The 20,143-nt window shown below is 26.7% G+C and overlaps 1 protein-coding gene across 5 annotated transcripts in view; it reads left to right on the plus strand.

Annotated features, from left to right (window-relative positions):
• Window positions 1-18,802, plus strand: part of LOC124430983 (calcium uptake protein 3, mitochondrial) — a 36,533-nt gene extending 17,731 nt beyond the window's left edge. Inside the window, exons 2-12 of one of the 5 annotated variants that reach the window (XM_046978305.1) lie at window positions 4,613-4,754; window positions 5,462-5,572; window positions 10,063-10,110; window positions 11,855-11,937; window positions 13,307-13,372; window positions 14,377-14,481; window positions 15,564-15,692; window positions 16,497-16,720; window positions 17,242-17,399; window positions 17,508-17,665; window positions 18,372-18,802. In XM_046978305.1, the coding sequence (XP_046834261.1) occupies window positions 4,613-4,754; window positions 5,462-5,572; window positions 10,063-10,110; window positions 11,855-11,937; window positions 13,307-13,372; window positions 14,377-14,481; window positions 15,564-15,692; window positions 16,497-16,720; window positions 17,242-17,399; window positions 17,508-17,665; window positions 18,372-18,440 (1,293 nt within the window). In that variant the 3' untranslated portion in view covers window positions 18,441-18,802. The remainder of the gene's footprint in view (window positions 1-4,612; window positions 4,755-5,461; window positions 5,573-10,062; window positions 10,111-11,854; window positions 11,938-13,306; window positions 13,373-14,376; window positions 14,482-15,563; window positions 15,693-16,496; window positions 16,721-17,241; window positions 17,400-17,507; window positions 17,666-18,371) is intronic. The other 4 variants (XM_046978306.1, XM_046978307.1, XM_046978308.1 and 1 more) reach the window with 4 other exon arrangements.
• Window positions 18,803-20,143: the final 1,341 nt, after the last annotated feature.

The following is a 20,143-nucleotide window of genomic DNA, read 5'->3' on the forward strand; positions in this document are numbered from 1 at the left end:
GAAAGAGAAGAACGGGGGTCGCACTTAGCATAATGTTCACCGCGCCTGTCATTACGTCGACCGCTAACATGCCGGCCTAACACCCTTCCAGATCCAGTAGGCACGCAAAGGATGTGCCAACAGGGAACACTCGCATCAGTTTTCGTTTTACCGAAGGAAGAATATCAAAGTGGAAGGAAGGAAGGAAGGAAGAAAGGAAGGAAGGAAGGAAGGAAGAAAGGAAGGAAGGAAGGAAGATACCTGTGCGGAATATTGATCGAACGAGATTCTTCATTAAAACGAAAAAACATGGACGACAAGAAACATATCCTCCATCTTGCTTTCTTTCTTTCTTTCTTTCTTTCTTTCTTTCTTGCAATTCTTTCCTTTAATTTTCTTCAATTTTTCTTCTCTTGCCCTTTTTCTTCTTTAACAAGAAGAGTGGGAGTGGGGGAGCGATTGGGGGGGGGAAAACGTAAAGAAAGAAATTTTTCGTACCCCCACCCCCGTCTTTTCTCTCTCTCTCTCTCTCTTTTCTTTTTCTTTTCTCTCTTTTTTTTCCCTTTTTTCTTCTTTTTTTTTTTTAATCAGTCCCTTCCACGGTGTGTCTTTTAAAATACACACTACTTCTTCTTCTTCTTCTCTTTCTTAGAATAAATTAGAGCGTGATTCGTAAAAGAGAACACGGTCACGTTCAACGACAAATATAATACACACACATACACAGATATATATATATATATATATATATACAAATATAACATACATATAGGTATACGTATTACATATACAAAGGAGTGAGATTTTTTTTGACATCGTCGAGAGCACTCCGAGAAGATTAATGTCTCCCTATGTGATCCTGTAAACGTTTTGCCTCCATAATGAGATATATAACGCGAGCACGCTCGCGCGCATGTATATATATATATATAAATATATAGGTGTGTGTGTGTATGTGTATATATAATTTAAAAAAATAGATAATAAAAAGAGGGAATAATTGTGAGTAAAGAAGAAAAAAAAAGAAAGAGAGAAAGAGAGAGAGAAAATATACTTGGATTCTCTTACATCGAAGAATCGTAAGTATGAAAAATATGTGCTATGGGAGAAATTCCGAACTAATTCAAACACGATAATTTTGTTAGATGCTGCCTATGTTAACATATAATGTAAAACAAAGTAAATAAGTTCCGAATTTTTCTTTCTTTATTTTCTCTCGTTTCCTTTTTTAACTACTTTCTTTTTGATCCTTTTCTCGACTCCATTTAATCTTTTTTTTTTCTTCTTTTTCTTTTTTTTTCTTCTTCTATTTCTTTTTCTAAAGAGATATATGTAGTTCGAGGAATAACCACAGGAATAGTCTATAAATCTCTGGGATGTGTCTCTCGCGTTTGCTGAGGTGAAGAAACGAAACAAGGACAGGGAAAGAGAAAGATAGATAGATAGATGGTTAGATAGATAGATAGATAGAGAGAGAGATAGATAGATAGAGGCAACCCAGAACAGGATTTACGAGTATACCACAAATATTAATTCATTCTCGCGGAAATATTCTCGTTCGCGAGATCACAGAAGGCTCGTCGTTCTTTATTGACGTATTGCCAAATCCCATAGAAAAATAATAATTATAATTTGAAACATAAAATATATATATATATATATATATGGGGATTGGTTAAGAAGTAACATCGAAATTTCTAATGGTTTTATATTGAAATACGAATTAACATTAGTATAATATATTATATTTAAGTAAATAACATTATTGTTATTGCATATAGTGAAAAAAATGTTTGATATATTCTATCTAAATAATATAACGCTATAGAATATTCTTTATTGTTATTATTGTTATCTTTTTTTTTTTTTTTTTTTTTTTTTTCATTTTTTTTTGTTTGTTTGTTTGAATATTTTTAATCGTTCATATTTAAATACAATGACGGAATGTATTAACGAAATGTGAAAATAAAATTAATAACTTGCCATTGTTTTATTTGCAAAACAAAAAAAAAAGAAAAATAAAAAACATATATATATATATATATATATAATGTTTCATATATAATTTAAATTTTCTTTTTTTCCCTTTCTTTTTGAATACCTCTAAATATTATTAATATTTTATCTCTAAACAAAGACGGGCATGAAAAATAAAAAAAATACAAAAAAAAAATACAAAAGAGAAAAAGACAAAAATGTCTTTGTTTTTGATATATATATATATATATATATATATATATATATATATATATATATATATATATTCAACATGAACACTCACCATACACACAAACACACAGACATATGAGAATTATCTTTCGTAATAATTTCGACCTATGTTTGGTAAAGTTAGATGACCTTGAAGTGGGATTAACAAAGAATTCCTCAGAAGCGGCATTTTAAAAAGGTTGCTTAGAGAATTTTCTAATTTCAACGGATCGCAAATCTCACAATCTCTCTCTCTCACACACACACACATACAAATACACACGCTCTATGAGTTCTTCCTCACCATTAAAAATGTCAGCTCGAGGCGATAAAAAGGTTTCCGATGTGTAAGATGGTTTAAGAAAAAGAAAAAAGAAAAGAAAAAAAATATAAAGTAAAAAGAAAAAAAGTAAAAAACGAAAGAAGAAAGAAGAAAAAAGGAAAGAAAAAAAAGAAGAACACACCCCGGAGAAGAACAAATGGAGATTTCGAGATCGAATCCGAGCATGCGAATGGTCTTCGTCAGAAATAATGAATTAACACTTTCGAAATCTAATCTTTTGGATTAACGACACATACGATATGGTATATGGGAAGAGGGAGGAACGAACTAACGCCATTTAGAGAGAATAAAAAAAAAAAAGAAAGATAGAAAGAAAAAAAGAAAAAAGAAAAAGAGACGTAAGAGGAACGAATAAAGAATTTAAATATGAAAAAGAAGTCCGACGAATGGAATCTCCTATCGTCAAAAATCACGACGATTTAATACATAAATAAACACATTTTAAAAATCTGATCTTTGATTTCGATCGTGCGAGAATTTTAAAGGAACAAAAAAAAATAAAAAAAAAAGAAAAAAAAAAGAAAAAGAAAAAAAAAAGAAAAGAAAGAGAAAAAGAATGAAAAAGGAGAAAGAAATTTATTGGACGGGGAGGAGGCGGGGGAGGGGGGCAGAGGGATATGGAAAGAGAATTCGTACAAGTCTGCTTTTGTGCGAGAATCTGTTTGCTCTTTCTTTTTCTATTTTTTTTCTTCTTTTTTTTTTTCATTCCTTCTCAATGATCTCAATGATTCAATTAGAAGATCCGATTAATATTCGACAACAAATAGAAACAATAATAATAATAATAATAATAATAATAATAATAATAATAATAATAATAAAAAGAAAAAGGAAAAAAAAACAATATGTAATATATATAATGTACGTGGTAAAAATTGTCAATTTAATTGTTATCATATTTAATAAATTAATAAAAATAATAATTCTATTAATATTAAATCCAACATCATATTATATACTTATAATTTAATATTATATTCAATATTATTTTAATTTATATATTTCCAATGTCCTAATGATGTCAATCACCCTGTTCATATATATACATACATACATACATACATACATACATATATATATATATATATATATATGAGTATATATACGATTGTGTATTTGTGTGGAGTATGCGTTAAGGATGATAAAAAGGATGACCTTAAAGAAAAGAATGGTATAAAAAGGAAGTCAAAGTGTAGGCGCACTGGTTACTCTCTCTCTCTCTCTCTCTCTCTCTCACTCACTCTTTCTTTCTTTCTTTCTCTCTCTTTCTCTAACTCTCTCTTGTTCTCTATCTCTGTCTTTGTTTCTCTTTCTTTCTTGTAACACAAGTGACATCTTTATTCGCGTGAATTTTTTCGCGGGAGACTCTCTGAATAAAAGATGCGTGTTTCTCTCTCTCTCTCTCTCTCTCTCTCTCTCTCTCTCTCTCTCTCTCTCTCTCTCTTACTCTCTCTTTCTGTTTCTCTGTCTCACTTTCTTACAACTTATTTCTTACTTCAACATTCTTTCTATATTTTTTCCTTTCTACATTCGTACTTTTCTCTTCGATAAGTTGTTATTATTATTATTATTATTATTATTATTATTATTATTATTATTATTATTATTATTATTTATTATTATTATTATTATCATTCGAAAAATTTTTACGTTTCGAAATTAAATCTGCAACATATTTTTATAATTTAATCACGTATACTTTATTCGTTTAATTGATTTTATTGGTAAAACTCGAGAGAAGAAAAAAAGAACATAATTCATAATTTTATTAAATCATTGCAAAAAAAAAACTGCATGTGATATATATATATATATATATATATATTTATCTTTAATATCGGATTTTAGATGCGGTATTAACAAAGCTATAAAAAAGAAAAAAAGAAATAGATAAATAAATAAATAAAAAGAAAGACATGCGCTATAATTAGAAGGAGAGCGTAAAAAAAATTTTGTTTTTGTTTTTTTTTTTTTCTTTTTTTTTCTTTTTTTCCTCCCCTTTTTTTTCTCCATTGCAGACCAATGTAATCGAATTGACGCGTGTATATATACATATGTAAATAATGTAATTACACGTTTCAGCGCGACGATGACATGCAAAAAGCTGTGAAACTAACGATGAGGGAAAGAAGATTTATAAAATTTGCATCGGTCGAATACGATGGACAACTTTACATGACGCCGCAAGATTTTCTCGACAGCGTCGTAGAGTCTGAACCAAGACGTAAGTACACATAAATATAATGCGATGTATACAGATAAATAAACAAAAAAGAAAAAAAGCAAAAAAATACAAAGGCAAAGACGAAGAAAAATTAGACGGAGAAGAGGTTTAAATAAATTCGATCTTAAGGAATTAATCCATGTATTAATTAACTAAGAACCATCTAATTACAAAAAAAAAAAAAAAAAAAAAAAAAAAAGAGTAATTGAATCAACTCAAACATATATTCATCGAAATCGATCGTATAAATATACTTTTAAATCGTTCATGAATTTGTATCATTCGAAATGATTTTCAAATTTATATTTCAACGAAAAAGAAAAAATATTTTTCTTAAATGTTTAAACGAAAAATTGTAAAGATTTAAGATTAGAGTTTTTTAATCAATAAACATATACATACATGTATATATATATATATATACACATATGTGTATTTTTAAATTGGGGAATTTGTTAATGTAAATATTATGATAAACATATCTTCTAAAGTGACGAATAAGTTTTTTTTCTTTTAGAAAGAAACGTTTGTCGTTAGATCGTCAATCCTCGAATCTTTTGATCTTAAAGAAAATAAAATCATCAGACAGACGAGGTCCTCCGTCGTTTAGAGAACTTAGACGAAAGAGAGCAAGACACAGAGAGAGAGAGAGAGAGAGAGAGAGAGAGAGAGAAAAAAGAAAAAAAAAAGAACTGTTACTTTTTCAGCAAGATTAAAGAGACGGGTGCTGTCGGATAAGGAATTGGAAGTGATGGGAAACGCCATACCTTCGCTACGCCATGGAAGTCCGCATATGTTTCGAAGCTTGAGAGACAAGGGTAAGATGAATCTGAATTAGATTGGTTTATGTCAAAGGCACAAACGAGTAGCAATTATGTACGACAAGGTTTTCACATAGACGTTAGAAATAAGACGTGTGTAGTTAGAAAAAGAAAAGAAAAAGAAAAAGAAAAAAAAACAGAAGATTATATCTTCTATACTGCACTATAATTTATACATTCTTTTATATACATATATATATATATATATATATATATACATATACATATATGTATGATCTTAAAATGTAATAATAATATTAAATGATAATAAAATTATCATATAATAATAATAATAATAATATATATATATATATATGTCGTCATCATCATCGTCATCATCATCATCATTATTACGAGGGAAATTTTACAAACTAAACGAACTATAAAATTAACAAAATCCCTATATCCCTCTTCTTAATCCGTTTAAATATAGGGACAATGATAGAAAAAAAATTTCTACTTTAAACCATTACAAACACAAACAATTATAATACATACATATACACATACATATATATATATATATATACTTAAACATATATTATATTTTAATCCGTGGATTTTCGCGTTCGCCTCACGTTTATCGCGCTAATGGAAATGCAAATAGTCACGCACAGAGATGGTGAAGGGGGGAAGGGGAAGGGGGAGGGGGGAAGGGATAGAGATTGACGAAGTGAGTAAGAGGGGGATGGAAAGTGCAGAGAAAGAAAGAAGGGCAGAGAGAGTGAGAGAGAGAGAGAGAGAGAGAGAGAGAGAGAGAGAGAGAGAGAGAGAGAGAGAGAGAGTTGTAGAGAGGGGAAGGTGAAATGAGAAGGATATAGAAGGAGGAGGAGGGAGGAGGAAGGGTTAACCAGTCTCACACCTTTCTTTAATAACGAGTTTCTTGCAACTATCTCTCTCTCTCTCTCTCTCTCTCTCTCTCTCTCTCTGTCTTTCTTTTCCTATCTATCTCTATCACTCTCTTTCTCTCTCTTTCTCTCTCTTTGTCTATCTATCTTCGAGTGCGTGCACGCATGCGTGTCACGAGCCAGAAATTCCGTTGGCAGATAAACGAGTTCGAGTTGCGGATAGATATTGCTTTGAAGATATCCAAAGCGGTCGTTCAGTATAATCGGAATGATTATAAACGGCTCGGAAGATTGAGCGTAACTATATATATATATATATATATATATACGTATGTATGTATATATGTATGTAGGTAGACATAAACATACACACACATACGGAGAGAGAGAGAGAGAGAGAGAGAGAGAGAGAGAGAGGTATGTATAAATGTGTGTGTATCTGTGTAAACACACACACATATATATATAAGATTTTACAAATGTGTACGAATAGATTCTAAAAAGAGAATTATAGATAGGAATTAAAAAATGGTGAGAGAGAGAGAGAGAGAGAGAGAGAGAGGGAGAGATAGATAAAGGATACTGCTTCCTTATCGTGGTTAACAGAAAACGACGCGTTGCATTCCCATTAAATTATACCGCGTAATGACCGTACCATTAGCACTCATTTTATCAATAAGATCAAACATATAGGATAGGATCTATAAACTAGTTACGTATGTGCGTATATATATCCTTTCTTGTCTCTCTCTCTCTCTCTCTCTCTCTCTCTCTCTATCTATCTATCTCTATCTCTTTTTTATATGAATGTATTGTATACATATATATATATATATATATATATATATATATATATATATATATATATATGTATATACGTACGTACATATATACATATATACATGAATTTATTATTATTTTGTTGTTTTATATATAGATACGAAAGAAAAATTTTCCCAGAGTTATTTTAAAAATTAATTATTTATATACTATCTCCTTTTACGACTCTCTTAGGTGCCTATAATTTTTTATCCGATTGGAAAAAAGAAAAAAAAGAAGAAAAAAGAAAAAAAAGACAAAAAGATCTATCGGATCTTGTTGTCTTACGATCTGCAAACAAAAAAAAAAGGAAAGAGAGAGAGAGAGAGAGAGAGAGAGAGAGAGAGAGAGAGAGAGAGAAATAAAAAGAAAGACAGGAAAAAAAAAGAAAAAGAAAACATTATGAGATCCCGAGAGAGGTGTCCAATCGATATTTAAAATCATCCATGAGAAACTTTTAGTCCGCGACGTTCTATACTAATTTATTAACGTGGGTCGTTCTTTTATCCTTCTTTCGTATTCCTTCTTCTTCTTCTTCTTCTTCTTCTTTTCTCCATTCTTTCATTTCTTTCGTCTTTTTTTCGATCCCAAAGTAAAAATTATCTCTCAAATATTCAAAATGATTTTACGACAATGTTTAATTGATTTTTAATATCACTTAAAATTTAATCCTTAATAGATTCGTAAATATAAATCCATTGGATGAACATCATTCATTTATATGAATTTTATGTTAGAATAAAGAGAAAAGAAAAAAAAAAAGAAACAAACAAAGAAATTCTAACAACAACAACAACAACAACAACAACAACAACAACAACAACAATAATAATAATAATAATAATAATAATAATAATAATAATAATAATAATAATATGTTTCGAGAGAGAAAGACGAGAGGGTGGGGGTAGATTGGGGGGGTTGGGGGAGGGGAGGGGATGGGGAAAGATTGCCCTTGAAAACATATCGACTTTCACTAATCTCAGATGGACCGCCTTCCGTGTCCCTCTCTAATCCTAAAAAGATTTTTATGGGGTGGTTATGGCGTGTGAAACGAAAACCTTTTTTTGAATGGTTAACAACGTCGGTATAAATTTGGATCGTTAGTATAGTTGTATATGACGAGAGAGATGGCGAGGGGTGAAGGGGTAAAGGGGAAGAGGGGGAAAGGAGAGGAAAAGATATGGATGATACACCAATGAAAGCCGACATTTGAAATCGACACGTGTAATATATATGTATTATAGTGTGTAAAGTCTGTGTTTAAAGGTTGTATATATGTATGAAGTGTGAAGTATAAGTTTTTAGGTGTGAACGGTCAAGGAGGATGATGTCGTGACCATTAGATTTTTAAATTATTTGTGAGTGACCAAATGACACCGGTCGTCTATCGTCATTGTCATTCTCATTATTATTATTATTATTATTATTGTTGTTGTTGTTGTTGTTGTTGTTGTTGTTGTTGTTGTTGTTGTTGTTGTGTATTCGAGAGAGATGTGTGTGTATCAAGGGGGGGGGGGGGGGAAAGAAGGAGGAAAAAAAGGAAGAAGGAAAGAAAGAGATATTCTCGAAAGAAGAAAACAAGAAAAAAGAAAAAAAAAAGGAAAGAAAAATACCTACGAACTTATGAGGCGTATCTAATCTTCTAAATAATCCTCATGGTTTTCCACGAAATCGAATATTAGGCGCTATAGATAGATATTATTAAATATCGATCATCGTACGAATAATTATATTATCGTTTTAATACTTTCGAATTATGGTAGGGCGGGGGGGGGTTTGGGTGGGATCGGCGGGAAGGGAAGGGGAAAGAAGAGGGTAAAAGACGAAGAAAAAGAAAAAGAAAATGTTTGCATGTGTGCTCCGTGCATGGGATAATAATGTTTCATAGGTCGAAATTTTATTTGAGATTAATAATTAGTTTACGATTGATTATCAATTAAGTAAAGATATTTTAATAATGAAAAAGGAAGCTTAGTCCTAGTAGAGAAATCAATTATCTCGAATAATTACTCATGATTAAAGCGAGAATATTAACGATGAAATTATTAGTGATTGATTTTTTTTTTCTATTTTTCTATTTTTTTTTTTTTTTTTTCTTTTTAGAAAAAAACGTCGAAGGAGCTATTGAAAATAAATTGATCCGGCTGCGATTATACGAAATGATTCGAAGAAAGAAAAAAAGAAAAAAGAACATTCAAATTTCTAAATAATTTCATTGATTTGATTCGGCCAATAACGAGGAACAATGACTGATGTCCGTCACTCGTTGATAAAAAAAAAAAAAAAAAAAAAAAAAAAGGAAAGAAAGAAAAAAAAATATGACAAAGAAAACGTCTACGAATTCGTAAAAGAGAAATAATTCTCATTGATTTAATCATTAAGTAATAATAAGTAATAATAAAGTGGCCACAGTCGTTGATTGAACGAAAGAAGAAAAGAAAAAAGGAGAAGAAAAAAAAGAAAGAAAGAAAGAAAGAAAAACCACAATAAACTGGTAAATAATTCGAATGAAATCTATTCGTGATCATGATTTTGTATTTATGTATGTTACGTACACACGTATACATATATGTACGTGCGACATAGATCTTCCGTCACATTAACAACATCCAAAGTAATAATTAGTATGAATAAGACAGAGATAGGAAAAGAGATAGAAAGAGAGATAGAGAAAGAGAAAGAGAGAGAGAGAGAGAGAGAGAGAGAGAGAGAGAGAGAGAGAGAAAGAGTGAGAGAGTCATTATATCCCTGTTCTCATTACAAGACGAATCATTTAAAATTTAATAACAATAATTATAAACCTTTCCCCGTTTTCAGGTATAATTTCTTACACGGAGTACCTGTTTCTTCTATCCATTCTGACAAGTAAGTTCAACGTTAATACTTGCACGGTCTACCAATTTAGTCAAGAGGAAATTACATAGCTACCATGTATTGCATGCATGCTCGCCACAGAACTATACGTATATGTACACACACACACACGCGCGCGCAAACACACGTACACGAATGCACGCACATATTTTATATATATATATATATATATATATATATATATATATATATATATATATAGAGAGAGAGAGAGAGAGAGAGATACAGGGTGTCTCATTAAAAATAATATTACCAAATATATCCAATTCACAAGTAAGTTGTTTGATTTCATTTCGTTTTCCTTTTATTTTCGTATATTTTTTTTTTTTTCCTTCTTTTCAAAGCGAAAAATATAAAATACTTATTCCAATTTTATCACAGATCACACTTTACCCCCGGAAGAAGTGATTGCTTCTTTTCTTTTTTCTCTTTTTCTCGAGAAAACTCATAAACGTTCGTGTACAAAATGTGTTCATGAAATAATGAGACACCCAGTATATCTTATATATTATTAAGTAAAAAAAAAGGGATTAGATAGTTAGAGTGGGAGAGTGCGAGTTTGAGTGAGATAGAAATTAACTATAAGAGAACGGTGTATTCATCTATCTTCCAAGATCAAACGAAGATAATTTCTCTCTCTCTTTCTCTCTCTTTCTCTCTCTCTCTCTCTCTCACTCTCTCTCTTTCTTTCTTTCTTTCACCGATAACACTTGTGCTCTTTTCATTTTAAAATTACAACATTCAGAGAGAGAAAGAGAGAAAGAGAGAAAGAGAGAGAGAGAGAGAGAGAGAGAGAGAGAGACATAGAGATAGAGATAGAAAGAGAAAAGTATGTGCATGTGTATGAGAGAGAGAGAGAGAGAAAGAGAGCACGTGTATCAACGTTAGCCATCTTTCTTATTTAAGAACAACTTGCAAACCCCTGTAGTTATGTCGGTTAACGACGTCTTTATTATAAAATTTTCACTGTCGAGACATGAAAAAGAATAAGAAGAAGATGATCCATACGTCGCTTAGGTTCCTTATTTTACATATTAAAATGATCTCGTGACATTTACGGTGTATACATTATATTCATGGTGGTCTACGGGAGAAAGAGAGAGAGAGATATTATTATTATTTTAATTCATTTTAAAATAAAATAAAAATAAAAATTAAAATTAATTTCATTAATTGTTTTTTATATTTCTATATCCGTATGTAATGTTATAATGATTTTAAGAGTTATAATTTATTATTATAATTTTATATATATATATATATATATATATATATATAAAGTCATAAAATTATAAAATGTTTATTATAACATATAAATAAATAATAAAGTTCATAATGAATATGTACGAAGTAATAATTATCTTAAATCATTAATTGTATTATTATAATTTTGATATATTAGATACACATTTTAATAATATTAAAGATTGAAATTTATTATTATAATATATGTATATATATAGTATAGCTTTCATTATAAGTAATTAACTTTATTATTATTATTATTATATATATATATATATAATTATATATACATAAATATGATTGTTTTTAATTATTAAAGTAATTATTATAATAATTTCTTTCGAAACGAATACGAATCATATTTCTTCTTGCTCTTTTTCTCTTTTACTTTTACTTCTTCTTCCTCTTCATCTTTTCATTATTGTTATTATTATTATTATTATTTTTATTATTTTTATTATTTTTATTATGATCAATGCTTTCATTGCAGAGCCAAAAACTGGTTTTCACATTGCTTTCAACATGTTCGATACCGATGGCAACGAACGTGTGGATAAGACCGAGTTCCTCGTGGTAAGAATTATTTAAACGATTTGTTATCCTTAATTATATATATTTCGATTATCTCGAATTATCATCTTGTATATAAGAATAAAATCGTATTATCATTTTATTGGTATATAATAATAAAATATGATGGACTTAAAAACGATCGTATCTGAGAAAACTAATATATTAAATCTAATCTTAAAAGATTACAAAAAGAAGGAAAGATATGAAAAAAGAAAAAAAAAAAAAAGAAAGAAAGAAAATAAAAAAAAAAAAAAAGATAAAGAAAAGATTCGAAACGATTATCCATATAATTATTCCCATAATAATGCATTATTCAGATAAAAGATAATCTTCATAAAAAATAAATATACATATGTATAAATATATAAATATATAAATTTAAATTGTTAAGTATTTGTTGTGCGCAATAATTTTTGTAGACGCAATACGTGAATTGGATAAAAGATAAATTAACTGAAAAAAAAAAAAAGAAAAAAAAAGTATATATATATATATATATATATAATAAATTTTTATAGAACACATAACTGCTCAGATAATGTCTATTCCTGAGAATAAAAATATTTAGATAGATTTCTTAACGTATAATAATTTTCGATAATATACGTGATGATTCTTAGATGAATGATAATTGAAAAAAAAAAAAGAAAAAAAAAATAGAAAAAAAAAAAAAAGAGTATTTGTTAACAATCGTTATCAACAATAATTATTATAAAACATATTATTCAAATAAGAGGCTAATTTTTATGATCAAAAAAAAAGAAAAAAGAGAAAAAAAAAAAGAGAGAAAAAACATGGAATAATTTTAATAAAAATAAACGATCCACGATATGATACGATCATTTTTAATATCATTTTAACATTGTTTGAAATTATTTATATATAATATATATATGTGTCGAATGTTTATCAGTTTTTTTGCATGTCGAGCTTATCGTATGCCGTGTATTATTTTTTTTTTTTTTTTGTTTTTTAAATTATATATCTATATGTGTGCGTGTGCGTATGTGTGTATACATCATCGATAGGAACATTCGACGACGATCTAAATGATCGTAACACAGAAGGTGAGATCTAATCACATGAATATTTTTATCTTTTTTACAGCATATTGTAATTATTAATATAGATGTAATATCGTCGTACGAAAATTTTAATTCGACCGAGAAGAAGATAATTAAAAAGTTTTTTTTTTACTTTTATATATTTATATATATATTGTTTCTTGTCCTTTTTCTTCCATTTACCAATGCGATCGCATTGGAAATGAAATAAATAAATAATAATAATAATAATAATAATAATAATAATAATAATAATAATAATGATAATAATAATTAAAAAATTCATCTAAAATTTTGTCAATCAGATTCGACGATTATTTGATGGAACCTTGAAGGGACGAAACGATCTCGACGAAACGACGAAACGTGCAGTGAGTTTTGACTCTGATCTCTGTTTTTAAGAGAGTATATAAAAAATCGACATATATATATATATATATATATATATATATATATATATATATATATATATATATCGATACTAACTCATAATAATTTATATAACTTGTGTGATTAAATGTTTTATCATTTGTAATTTTATCAGGATATCTAAAGGGATCATAAAAAAAAAAAAAAAAAAAGAAAAAATAAAAATGATTAATTAATCCTCTATAACATCATGTTACTTCAAAGTCACGTATGTGTGTATATGTGTGTGTATAGTATTATGAAAACTATATAATATATAATAACAAGTATATATATGATCATAATATATATATATATATATATATATATATATATATATATATAATATTGTATAACAATTTGGTAAATAAAATTATTTAAATATGCAAACAAAAAGAAAAAAAATAAGAAAATAAAAAAAAATTGAAGTTATAGAGGATTAACACACCATAATAATTTGATAACGATGACTAATATTATCTTTCATTATTATCTTTCATAAATTTCAGCGCAAAATATAAGTAATAATAATAACAAATAATAATTAATATTATTATCATAATCATTGCTTTATTAACTCTTTACGTTCTAATGAACACTCCTCTCATTTTTTTTTTTTTTGTTTTTTAGTTTTTATCATATTTTTATAAATTATTTCTCTTTTTCTCTTAAAGCTTGCGTTCCTTTTTTTTTTTCTTTCTTTCTTACTTTTCTTTTGCTTTGCAAATCATAAAATATTTTTTCAATCTCATAATTACTTATTTTGAATTTATTTAATTAATTTTTTACTTTACTTCTAACAAGTTAAATATTAACGAACAAGCATATGATGTTTATAAGATGTTGTAATTGACACGTGCAATTCAATTGATTTATATAAGTTTTATATATATATATATATATTTATTTATTTATTTATTTATTTATTTATTTATGTTATACTATTGCTTTCATTTTAATATATCAGTTACAACGAATACTGACACCGAGCGAAGAAACCGAAGCGATTCTAAAACTTCGTAATGTACACGTAGAAACGAACAAGACCGATAATTACATCCCCCTTTCTTATGTAAGTCCGTGTTGTGATGATGTTTGTTAATGAAAAAACAAATTAATAATTAACAAGTGTTCTTTTTTTTTATTATTATTTTTTTTTCTTTTTTATTTTTTTTTATTTTTGTACTCTTGTTATCTAACGATTTAACAGATTATTGCCAAATTATTTTCTAACACAAAAAAAAAAGAAAAATGTATGTATAATAATTAATTCATACTTAAATATGTATATATATATATATATATATATATATATATATATTGCAAATTAATTAAAATAAAAAAATTATATATATATAAATTATCTTTTATTAATATTATAATTATACTATAATTATAATATTAATAATATATATATATATATATATATATATATATATATATTTATATGTATGTATATTATATTACAATTAATTATTCTTATTCATTAACAAATTGTTTATTACTTTATAAAAAGCTATTGAACGTTTCAAAATATAAAGGATGGAAATATTAATTCCATTAAAAAAGAATTAATTCAAGGTCTGTCTCAAAAGAAGAAGAAAAAAAAAAAGAGAAAAGAAAAAAAAAATACATTGACATTGTGTCACAAGTGTCAATTTGCTAATCCTAAGTATAATAATTTCACATATACCTACACATAAAATAATATGCTTTTTGCCCTCTCTTTCCCAACCCCCCATCCCCATTCCCCTTCTCATTATCTAATCCATTTTTTGTGCTAATGCATTTTTAAAATTTATATTTCAGATACATTAAATCCTGGAAAATGAAATCATGTCTCATTAATATGTCGTGCAAGTAAAATGTGTATAATTTCTAATAACAATATATATCTATGTGCGTGCATATGTATGTGTGTGTGTGTGTGTGCGTGTATGCGTATGTGTTTGTATGTGTGTTTGCATGTTTATGTTATTACGTGAAATAATTTGATAATTTTCACGATACATATTTATTTCTTGCTATCATTATCTTTATCTCTCTCCTTCTCTTTTGTTTCTATATATGTATATATGTATATATGTATATATACATATGTACATATTTCTCTCTTCTTCTATTTATCAATCTTTAAATGCACATGTGACGCAGATGGAAAAAGTCTTTAGTCATGCATGGAGAGGACGTCATGGTGGTGAAACGAAAGACGAGTTGGAACATTTGAATCAACGTCAAGAAAGTCCTGAAGAGATCCAAGGACAATATATAAACGATGATCAGGTATTGACAAGAGAGATTTTTTTCTTCGGTTTTATAATCAACGTCGTTTTTCGATATCAATAGTTGCTTGTTAAGATTATGAAAATTTTTCATCGTTAAACGTGAAATCGATTGAATTTCCTTTCCCTTTCATATCCTTTCAATTTCTTTTTTCTTTTTTTCCTTCCATGAATATTGTCCAATATCGACGCAACAATTACAAAAGATTATGAATTTAATCCCAACTATATAATATATATAATATATATATATATATATATATATATATATATATTTTTTTTTTTTTTGATAGGATCTGTAAGAAAGATATGAAATATATTAATATTATATATATAATGATATGTATATTAATTGTTTGTGATAATAATAATTAAAAAAAAAAAAAATATATATATATATATACATAAAAAGATTTAATAATATAAATTTAAAAATGAATATATATAATTGAATTCTCTCTCTCTCTCTCTCTCTCTATATATATATATATATATATATATATATATTATATTATTATTAATATTATAAAGACTATATTAAAAAAAAGTTATACTTAAAAAAAAAAAAAAGAAAAAAAGAAGGATTACAAATAAAAAAAATTTTCAGATAAGAAATAACAATTAATATTCTTCAAATGTAATTCAAATAAAATTATGAAAATATTATATAAATGTATAAATTGGAAATTATATAAAATTATAATAGTGAGGATTAAAATATAATCTTTATTATAAATTATGTTTTATATATATATATATTTTATATATTTTATATATATATATATATATATATATATATATATAGGGTCTACAAAGACGACATGCGGTTGATACAACTCTGATGATACATTTCTTTGGAAAAGATGGTAACCATGAATTAAAATACGAAGATTTCCGTCGTTTCATGGAGAATCTACAACATGAGGTATTAGAATTGGAGTTTCATGAATATAGCAAAGGTCATGATACTATAAATGAATTGGATTTTGCTAAAATATTATTAAGATACACTGAATTGGATGTCGACGAGTAAGATGGTTTCTATTAAAATTTATTTCATCTAAATTTTCATTTTTTATCTGTATTTATCTATATATACGTTTGCATGTGTGTATTATAATAACGTATAATAATAATAATAATAATAATAATAATAATAATAATAATAATAATAATAATAATAAATACATATATCATTAGATATGCTATAAAATTTATTTCACGTAATGATAATGATATTATTTTTATTATATATTATTATATTATTATAAAAAAAAAAAAAAAAAAAAAAAAAAAAAAAAAAAAAAAAATACATTTTACTATATCATTAATACGTTATCAGATAGCCACGATTATATTTCCTATAATTGAATTATTTCATTCAAATCAATGAGTCAACGTTTAAAAAATAAATTCTAAGAACATAGTTTTTTTTTCTTTTTGTTCTTCTTCTTGTAAAATCAATCAAATATTTATCTGATAACTCGTACGAACTAATATTTAATACCGTTTGCTTTGATAAAGATTAAACGAATTGATAACTCTTGCAGATTCGATAAATATTTGGAAAGAATGATAGATAGATCCGATCTACAGATCGGTATTACCTTCGACGAGTTTCGACGTTTCTATCAATTTTTAAACAATCTTGATGATTTTTCAATAGCCATGCAAATGTATACATTGGCTGATCATCCGATATCTAAAGGTACATAAAAAAAAAAAAAAAAATTATTATTATTATTTATCTCCCCACCCAATCAACAGTCCCCCCACTCCATCCGTCCACAGCTAAAAAAATGATTTTTATTTACAGATGAATTTCAACGTGCCGTTAAAATATGCACCGGATCTGTACTTTCTTCCCATATTATTGATACAGTGTTTGCATTATTTGATGAAGATGGTGATGGACAATTGTCTTACAAAGAATTCATAGCGATTATGAAAGATCGCCTTAAGAGAGGATTTAAGGTATCATCCAACAAATAAATTATTCATTTACATATATATATATATATACATCATAATCCTATAAATAATCTCCATTAATATATAATACCTATAAAAATATTCCAAATATTTGTCTCCCCGAATAATATTTATATTTGAAAAATATATTTCCAATATAAATATTTCTAAATTTTTATCACATCAAATTAACGAACAATTTATATTGCAATGCCAAAAGTAATCCCCTTATTAATCTCACAAAAAGTATTTCTTAATTAATTTTCTCATATATAATATAACTGTATCTTTATCAAGCGCCTGTAATCAGATTATAAGTTTACTTTGATATACACCGATGCATGATGGGAAAACGTTCTCTAGGGGCAGCCCATTTCACTCTCCCACCTTGTTATACTTTCTTAATTAATGAAAAATATATTTTCACGCTGTTACAGCTGGATTTTCATTAGACGAATAAATTAATTAATTATATATATATATATAATAAACAAATAAAAAAACAAATAAGAAAAAGAATTTTAATTAAATAAAACGACTTTCGAAAATCATTTCGAAAGAAAATAATTTTAAATTCATGATATATACATATATATATATATATATAAAAAAAAAAAAAAAAAAAAAAAAAAAAAAATCCAGTTTCGTAACGAGCTCGAAAATGTGAAATAACCATAGAATAACATTGACTTTTATTCCTTCTTCGTAGTCTCAGCAACGGAACGAAGGTCGTGAGGCATTTAAATATTGCGTGAAACAAGAAATGAAAGCACCTTGAAAAGTTAAAAACGTCAGGCCAAAAAGATGCAACGCATTATTTCAATAGGATATAATATCGTGCCTATATTAAAAAAAAAAAAAAAAAAAATTATCCTATTACCACATAGTATTCTCATATATATATATATATATATATAATCCTTTTTTAAAGTAATTAATTAATATATTATTTATCAATCAATCAAGTAGAAAGAAGGAAAGAGAAGAGTCTCAATAATAAATGTATCTTCGAGTTCGAAGAGGAAACCAAAGAGAGAAAAAGAGAGAGAGAGAGAGCGAAAGAAAGAAAAAAAAAAAGAAAAGAAAAATAAAAGGTTTGTAAGTCATTATTAAAAGATCTCGAAAAGTTATAACGTATAAGTATAATGTTAATTTTTTTTTCACCCATCTGCTTTTTTTGTTTTTTTTTTTGTTTTTCAATTAATAATAATAATAATAATAATAATAATAATAATAATAATAATAATAATAATAATAATAAAAGTTATACCTGATAAAATAAATGCTTTCGTCCAGTACTCACTCGTTCATTGTTTCCTCTTGTTTTATAAAACTATTCGTATTCGTACACTCTCAGCCAGTTCGCCTAATTTCCTCGTTCTCTGCGTCATCATCAATATACCCGAAGTATGTATGTACTTACAGATATATACATATATACATATATATATATATATATATATATATATATATATATATATCTGTATATATCCTGTGATTCCTTTCGGTTATATATTGTACTAGATAACGTTGAATGTAGCCGGTCTCGTTAAGTTTGAAAGGGAAGCCGCCGCCGTCGCCGCCATGAATAAATTCCAACGCAACAACGCCTTCAAATGTATTATACAGTTCTGCGGAAAAGTAAGAAAAATAAAAAAGAAATGAGATTTTGTTTTTTTTTTTTTTTTTTTTTTTTTAAGAATTATGACAACAACGACACGTTATTGCAATTTTATATTCTAAACCATTATATAATATGTGTGTTACACATATTAATCAATAGGTGAAACGTTCTTTATGTTTTTTTTTTTCCTTTTTTTTTTTCCTAAGGAATATTTCGATTATAATTTCTAATATAATTATCATAATTAATTCTCGTGAACAATTGCACGTTGATCTGTGCATTGAAATTGATTGTGATAATTTATATATATATATATATATATATATATATATATATATATATATATATATATATATATGTATGTATATATATTTTTATTAATGATTTAATTAATTTATTAATTTATTTATATATTCGCAATATAATCGATCTAACGAACGAATTAATTCTGACAATTATTATTATTATTATTATTATTATTATTATTATTATTATTATTATTATTATTATTATTATTGTAATGTAACATGTCAATATACATTAATCCAGTTAATGAATTAATTCTGATAACATTGATCCAATCGTATCGTCTTAATTCTGACGTTGAATTAATGTAAAAGGATTAATATGACATAATAATATTAATAATCTTGACCTTATCGTTCGAATAATCTAATTCATATTCATTTCTCTCCATATCGAATTAATCGGATTAATTCGTTTAATATTAATTCTTTGCGATTATCTTCATGCATTCAATTATCGAATTCATTTTTCTGACAATGCCGCCTTCGTCCATTATCCAATTATCAAATTAATTCTCGAGATATCAAATTTGACATAAAAGAAAAAAAAAT

This window comes from Vespa crabro, chromosome 20, assembly GCF_910589235.1.
Source record: "Vespa crabro chromosome 20, iyVesCrab1.2, whole genome shotgun sequence".
Lineage (NCBI taxonomy): Eukaryota > Metazoa > Arthropoda > Insecta > Hymenoptera > Vespidae > Vespa > Vespa crabro.